Source organism: Cynoglossus semilaevis, chromosome 14, assembly GCF_000523025.1.
Source record: "Cynoglossus semilaevis isolate Cse_v1.0 chromosome 14, Cse_v1.0, whole genome shotgun sequence".
In the NCBI taxonomy this organism is placed as follows: domain Eukaryota; kingdom Metazoa; phylum Chordata; class Actinopteri; order Pleuronectiformes; family Cynoglossidae; genus Cynoglossus; species Cynoglossus semilaevis.
In genome coordinates, this window is record NC_024320.1 from 6,708,294 (window position 1) to 6,716,588 (window position 8,295).

Here is an 8,295-nt window from a genome sequence, read left to right on the forward strand (position 1 = left end):
CGGTGTGAAAAAGGGGTCATTGTGCCACACCAGACTACTGTAAAACGTGGGCTTAGACAGAGGTCCTGCTGACAAAATGGGTCTCAGTGTGTCGTCCCTGCTGCTCGTACCCATCCTTCCCATTTTAATCCCCCTCCCCTTAACCCCCCTCCTCGGTACATAAGTACATTTAAATATGTGGTGATATGTAGCAAACGACAAAACAAACCGAGCACAGACACAGATCGTCCCTCGCAGTCTGATCACGCAAATCTAGCTTTGCCACGTCCGACTTCCGTCAAGATGTTATTCAAGTCAAAATATCAGAGAGAATGCAGTGACACTGCCAAATTAATTCCTCCCAGTCCTACTTGTTGTCACTATCCGACGCTTGACACTGACACACTACATCTTTCATCATTTCTGGATACAACACGTTTAGCACAGACTCTGAAATTGAAACTTTTTTAAAAAGTTGCATGATGTGAAACTTCAGCAAGCAGTAAAACTAAAAACTGTATGATTCAAAAACTGTAGTAAAGATGGTCAGATGGTGTTGACATTTTCTAACTAGCGTTAAACCAGTCCATCCATTTTCCCCTACTCATATCTGCGGTCCAGTCACTGTGGGAGCCATAAGCAGAGTATATTATACATGTCCTTGTCTCTGCTTTTGAAGTACCATAAGCTTTTGAGTTACAACCGGCCCAGATGAGACTTACAATCACTCTGAGTTATGAGTCTACTTCTGGGTTTCCTGCCAGCTGGATGCGACGAGAAACTCTAACGAAAGGGCAGCCACGAGGAGTTGGATGCCAGAAAATGTGAAGCCACTGAAATTTAAACAGGGCTGTAACTAAGGGTCACTGGCAACAGCTCATGGAGTTGGGTTAAAGTATTACTTTAATTACCTTCACATTAAACAACACTTTAATGTCAACTTTCACCATGTGGTGTATTTGTTCCTTTGGCTCCAGACACTGTCTGATGTTGTTTGTTTAGTGCTATTAGCTCTGCAGCAAAACTAATGTTTCCTTAATATCTGCTTTAGGAATACTTTGTACTGTGCAACCCATTTAAATACAGGGCTGAAACATTCACTGGGTTAATAATGTTTTATAACTTTGAGTTTTAAAAATGTCACTACCCTGGGAAATGAGGAAATATCCTGGGTTTAGATTTGGTCCAGAGGGGAGATTTATGTATTCTCAATGTTTTACAAACAATTAAATAAATCTGTAGTAGATCGGACCAAATCCCTCAAAACTTGAGGTTGAGGTTATGTGTTGTTTTTCTGTTAGCAACAAGCTAAACAGTCTGAGCACAGATACACAGAAGTACCTACAGGGGAAAAGTATTATGGTTTTACAGTACTACAGATGAGTGTTTCTTTGCTGCTGCCTACTTCCAATACACCTTTACATTACTTTAGCTATTATTTTATTTTGCTATTAGCAGCTGCTAGCAGCTAATCCCTACAACGCCAATTGTGTAGAGATTAGCATAGTTTAAAAAGCATAGTTTAAGAGTGCTACAAAAACAAAAATATACACAGTTTGATCGTGTTGTGTTTAGTTAATAATGTAACCAGTTTAAAAGAAATAAAACTTAACCCATCTCAGCGCTTGGCAAAGTTGACGATATAACACATAACTGAGTGAACTGAGAGACGTGTCTTCACATGTTGTACAGAGGTGAATAAAATCAACTTTAAAACAAATATCAAAGAACCTTGTATTTTTCTCCAATCACGGAACACATCCAAACATAGTTAAAGGTCTGTGGTGGAAAGTGCAACATTTCAATTAATAACAAAAGCCAAAACCTTCGCTCATCTACGACCTGAAAAGAAGTAAAAGTGTCGGGAATGAAAGGAAAAAATGCAAGGGTTTGGACCTGCCTAAAAACTGCTGCTGCCGACAGCACCCAGCAGGAGGAGGTGGAGGGATCCTGGACAATAAAACCATTGACTCCACCTCAGACCTGTCCAGCACTGGCATCCCTGCCCTCTGAGAGTCAAACCCACAGGTATTTGCCGCTGTTTAGATTCAAACAAATCCATGGAAGGACACACCTTTTGGAGAAACTATGTATTTTTAGTTACCACCCAGGACCCTACTGAAGGCACTGAAAGACCTCTTTCATAACTTATTGGATCTGACCAGAACTTTTAGCAGGTAACATGTTTATGGTTTGGGGGGTGAATTCCCTGAGGTCTGCTGACTTCACTAAACGTCAGAGGGTGAGAGGTTTTTTTTTTTCTCGGACGGGATGTTGCTGATGTTTTGATAGTTGGGCAGCCAAATTGAATAGATTAATAATCGTTAGAGACAAATTAATATAAAGGCGACCTCTGTTGTCTGACCGTTGGCTTCCCACTTAGATTTGGGATTCAGAGAGCAATTATGCAACACAGCAGTGACTTCTGGATGGCAGAAGCAAACCAACTAAAGAAAATGGTTTCTAAATGGTTTGGCTTGGAACCTCTGCCAACTGGTAATCACCATATTTACTGTCGATGTGAGACGAGTTACCACTGCAGTACATCAGTGTGATCATAAGGCTCTTCTATTGCAAACTAAGTGGTTTTGAAAAACAAAACAAACAAATGAACAGGACCAGGTCAGGGTGCTATATTTTAAACAAACCACAAAGCATTACTTTACTCCAAAGTGCAACAAATACTTTTCATGTATTAAATATCTCTATGGTTATTCTGGCTAATATTCTTGACCAAATTTGTTCTTGTTTGGAATTGTTACAGAAAACAATAAACAAACATTTGTGCAAAGCAAACATATATTTGTCGAGTCTAATTGTCAAAGTATTCAGAGCATAAAAAGTACCCTCCCTATGGGACATTTAAACACCAAATACTAATACTCACAATGAGCATTTCAATGTAATAGCAGCTCTAGTTCTGAGAGATTCCTTGTCTGGAACATGACAATAAAGTGTGGTGAGACGTGTCAGACATCTCAGCGTTAGCGCTGAAGTAGCATCGCAGCTCTGCTGTTTCATTAGCACATCAGGTCCAGAGAGAAACGTAGGCAGACGAAGGTTTTCCTTCTAAACCTGTTTCACATGTTTGTCCACAAGCCAACATTTAGCCTGCCAAGAGAACGACACGCTCACTACGTTATTCTTACTTTTATTGCGCTCGTGTGTTCTTCTGCCATAAGTGCCTGAAAATCTGCACTCAGTTTGTAAATTCTAGATAAAAGAAGGCGTTGGATAAGATTCCTACACTTTGCTGTTGTGTTCTTGGACTTACTCGTCCCAGTTAGCACAGGCCCTGAACTGTGGTACTCTGATGTCAAGACGGTGTCGACTTTAGTACAAAAAAACCAACATATTTTATACGCCACTTATCCATGGTGGTGACCATTGGTTGATGGACATCATGATAACAGAAAATGTTGTGCCATTCATTTCCTCCATGTTCTTTTTTTTTTTTTTGGACTCCATTGGTGTGGAATATCTTTCATCTTGAAACCAGTCGAAGCTACGACGTGGAGATTTACAGTCGCACATCCTGCTAAAGGCCCAACAGCCTCCAGGTACCTGAGTAAACATCCAGCATGTGTGTCTTTGTGTTTGGGCCCCGGTCTGTGTATTACTGTTACGCAACGGGAGAGTTCTTCCCATCTGCGCCTCTCTGCAGCCCCCGCACCCTGACCAATGAAGCGAGAAACGACAGTTCTGCCTTGCACTCTCTGCCCCACTCAGCCTTCCTCACAACACCATCCCACTCCTCATTATCATCTCCATTAGTCAACCACAAACACACACTCTCACACACACACACACACACACTTGGCCTTTCATCCTTCACTGAACTCCATCCTGGCTAGCACAACCTTAGCACTGCCAGCATCACATTTAGGGTCACCATCACTCCCATCTGCCCCAACGTTAAACCCCAACCAGACAAGAGCGCCGCTCTGCAGGGTGTCAATACCACCTTGTTCTGTTGTACGCTCAAACTCAGGATTATCTCACAAAGTGTGTTGCTGTCCCCCGACTACATCCTCTTCAACTCCAACACCCCTGCTCTTGCGGCCTTTCTCCCACCCCCGGGTGCTCACCGTGGTGGAAAAAAAAGATAACAAAGAGAGCAGACAGTGCAGTGATAATCCCAAACACAGCAGCTGGAGAATTAGCTCTCCATTTTGTTGAGCATTCTTACTCTAGGTTTGCAACTCCACATTGTCCTAACCGTGAGCATAATCTATGCCGATGACGCCGTTATCTGCCACGAGAGAGGTGATCCTAATTAAAAAGAAGATGTCAGTCACGTTCACCGCAGATGGTTTTTCACACAGGACGGAAACCTGGTCGGAAAAATCTACTGTCTGGACAAAACATTTCAGTTGATCCCCTCCAGAGTCACACTGTGTCAGCGGTTGCATTCAAATCAATGAATTATAGATGCACAGAGACCTCCTCTGTTCAGGGTATTTAGGCAAAGAGCCGTGTAGGGTTTCAGACAGCAATGCAACCCAGGGTGATGACTGGTATAGCCTATATAGTTCAGGTGCGGGTCACAGAGCACAGCTGTGTACCAGTTAGGAGGCCACGTTCCTGTCAATTGTTCTTCTAACTGTTTATCCTCCTCACTCCAGGTCTGGACTCCGTCTGTCGCTCTCCACTTACACCATCTGACTTCCTTTTGCCCTCTTTCTACTTCATCCTGGCACTAGAACAGGTGTGATGAGGCCAACACCCCGCAGTGTGTCGGGTCCAGCAGGGTGTCAGCCCCAAATCTGTCACAGTCCAGCAGGAGGAAACCACAGAGAGGCAACACTTATGATAAAATCAAACGAGCTCTACTGGAGCTTAGCAAACGGCACGATGTGAAATATTAGAGCTGGAGGTTTGAGCTGTTCCGCACAGCTATAAACATGAGAATCTTTACAGTAAACTAAGCTTGTAATTTATCTTCGTATTAAAGCGACGTTTTACTACTTTTACTAGTTTAACTACACCACTCGTTAACTTTTAGCTAGCTTTTAGCTCTGACCTTCAATCATCCGTTTTAAAATATAATGAAAAGCTCATCTCACGGCTAGAGGAAGTGTTTTCAGGCAAACCCTTAGCCTTTGGCTAACTATTAAGTATTTCTTTTTTTAGTGTTGATTTTTATTGGGGTTTATTTAGCGCTAATTCTGAAAACCATTTGGCAATTTCTAGGGTTAGCTTCAGTTCCTCTGATATGCTTTTAGCTTTATTTTGAGGTAACATTAGGTAAATTACACTATGACATTAGGCTAGGTTTTGTGATTTTTCTAGGCCTGCATTTAAGCTGATCTTTGATAGCTTTTAGCTCTTTAACCATGTTTTGGCCCATTAGCTTCTTAGTTAGAGTTAGTTGGTCAATATGTCATATGTCAACACACAATACTTTATAGATTTCATATATATATATATATATATATATGTTGTGTGTATATATATCATGTTATTTAATAGTTCCAATCATGTGACATTCAATGGTGACCAATCAGGAGGACTTTACCCTGAAACCCGACTCATTTCAGACCCTGGTTTGAGTGATGTCACTGACTGAGTCACAAATGACACAGACAGGGCTGCAGACAAGACACCTGTAACTAAAATGCCACACTGTGACCTGCAGTAGACTTTTGACAGAGGAGAGACAGACACTTTCAACTCAGCACGACCACATTTCTTTGTTCTTCTGACCAACTGACATTCCTGGAATAAGCGGCGGAGGATCTTTCATTTGTCTTCCACACAGGGCCTTTCAGAAGACACAGTTCTGCATGCTTGTGTGTACACACACACAAACACACACATACAATCATTTGGTGCAAACAGAATCAATCATTTAACCATTTAGTGGCTTTGTGGCTAAAAGCTAACAATGCAGCAGAATAGAAAAAAAAAACGGTTAAATTACACTCATCCCAACATTGGCAGAAGCTTTCATTCATTTTCCCCCGTCTTTCTTGTCTCAGCGGACATCCTGAGTACTGCCCACTGCACTCCAGCTAGCTCTCAACAAATATTAAAGACAGCGTACGATACTCACCTAGGTGGTCTCCATGGTAACTGTTGTCATGGGATGTTCTCCCGTGGGGCAAGAGGTCGTGATGGGCAGCCGGCGGCCAGATTTGACCAGTCTTGCGGACACTCACAATAGTGGCTTCAGACATGACCACGTGGCCTCCGGGCTGCCGGTGGTGACGCTTCTGGGACTGTGGCGTCGGTGGGCTGCTGCTGTCCAAGGAATGCTGCGAATTCTGGGAGTTCTGTGACGGTGAGCGGCTCTTTTCTCTGAAAGGCCGTCGGAAGGCTGTGGTGGGACTGGGCGAGACATGGCTGGACTGGCCTGAGGAGAAGTCCTCTTCACTGGACGTCAGGTTCTCGTTAGAGCTACAGTCCGGCGTGTAGCCACCGCCTCCGCCCACATCCTCAAAACTACCTGGGGAGTACGAGCGACGTGGCCACGTCAGAAGGTGGTCATCTCCTCCCCCGTGCTCTCTCATCACGACTCCACTACCACCACCTCCGCCTCCGCCCGCTCTGCCGTCTCCACCACCACCTTCGCCCATCATCACTCCACCGACGTAGACGCTGGAGTAAGCCTGGAAATCAGACGGCTGCCAAGGTGGAGGGGGGGGTTTGCCTCCGTTGGCCCTCCCTGAATGTCTCTGATTGGGTTCTCCGTCTTCATATTCTGCGTCATAGCCACAGGTGCTCTCAGTGGAGCGCCCCCTATACACCGGCCTGGGACGGAGATCCCCAGCTACCGTTGCCAGATTACCTGGGAGAGAGTGGAGGGATCTCTTCCGCTCCATCTGCATGGCCTGGCTGCCCAGGGAGCTGATTTTGTCAGAGACGTCGCGGTCGTTGACCCTAACTAGTCCCCTATCATGATGGAATTCCATATTTGTGTAAAATGGCGGTGGAGGCGGTGGTGGCAACTTCTCCTGGCCTTTAGCTGCATCTCCTGCAGAGTGAGAGTTGGCCCTCTTTATCCTCTCAAAGTTTGACCTTAGAGCTGCCACACCGAGCCCCATGCCAAGTTTGTCCTTGGGGTCAGAGGGCAGCTCCTTATCTGGAGGTGGAAGGGTGGGTCTTCTCGGAGAGACGGACACGGCGCCCCCTCTCTGTTTGGATGGTGAAAGGCCGTCAAGGTTGTCGCAGGAAGTCGACTCGACTTGCTGAGGAACTTCAAATGCGCACTCCAAGCCATCTCCGTGTGAAGCTGACTTCCTGGCAGGTGGAGGTCTGGGTTTGGTCCTTCCAGGTGTATCGAGAGGCTGAAACCCCCTTCTGTCCACAACACCTCCACTTCCTCCAACATAACCTCCAACTCCGACAACACCAGTCTCCTGCATGTGTGGCCCCTGGGACTGGGACTCTGCACCGTGCTGTGCTGTTGAGGGGTCCATGCCCTCATTTAGCGGGGTCTTCCTAAAACCCCATCGTTGCTTGTCATAACTCTTCCTCTCCTTGGCCAGCAGGGTCTGTAGGTAGATCATGCGAAAGCGCTCCTTGTTCACCTCTTGCTCCAAGCGCCGTATTGACGACTTACACTTCTCCAGCTCATGTTCGATTCCTCCCACTGAGTGCAGCTCCATCTTGGGGGGCTCCGAATCTGGGAATTGTGCTTTCCACGCCTCTAGGAATCCCACTGGCTCCACCATATTGTTCCCAATTAACTTAATTCCCGTGAAAGCGCCTGAATTCCACACTGGGAAGGGAGAAAGTGTAAGGTCTGCCAAGGATGGAATCCGCTTCCTTTCTTCCCTAGTTTTGTTGTCAGTGAGCAGCTGAAGTCCAGCAGTGTCCAGCTCCAGCTGCAGCACAGCCACAGCAGCCTTTACAACAGGTCTTGAGAAGATAACCGGTTCACCGACACACACACGTCTGATCCCTGACACTTGTCGTGGGTTGCGCAGTGGCAACAATGCATCCCGTTCGGAACAAGAGAAACCGGCTGTTCAGTCAGAGGAACAACGGGGAAGGTGCACGGCAGCAGAAAGGGGAATGAAAAACTGGACCAAAGTTCGTCCTTTTCATGCATCCTTCCAAAACAAAGGCAACGACCGGAGGAGAGAGAAACGCCGAGAGGACAACAATCTCAGCGTTGACACAATGACAGCTGTGGTCTTTGTGGTTGATTTGGATGGAGCGGTGGAAAATAACTGGCGGCGGTGCTGGTGGTTTTTTGGTTCATACAGCCGGGCTGACTTACTCTCTTCTTTTCCAGCTCCGGTGCTGATGTCTGCTCCGGTCTCTCCTGCACTTTACTCCCTGCTGCTGCTGCTGCTGCTGCTCCTCGGC

At 45.8% G+C, this 8,295-nt stretch overlaps 1 protein-coding gene across 1 annotated transcript in view; it reads right to left on the reverse strand.

The window, feature by feature from the left end:
* LOC103389399 (breakpoint cluster region protein-like) overlaps window positions 1-8,286 on the reverse strand; it is an 87,007-nt gene extending 78,721 nt beyond the window's left edge. Inside the window, exon 1 of the mRNA XM_017038820.2 lies at window positions 6,035-8,286. Within this exon, the coding sequence (XP_016894309.1) occupies window positions 6,035-7,655 (1,621 nt within the window). The 5' untranslated portion in view covers window positions 7,656-8,286. The remainder of the gene's footprint in view (window positions 1-6,034) is intronic.
* Window positions 8,287-8,295: the final 9 nt, after the last annotated feature.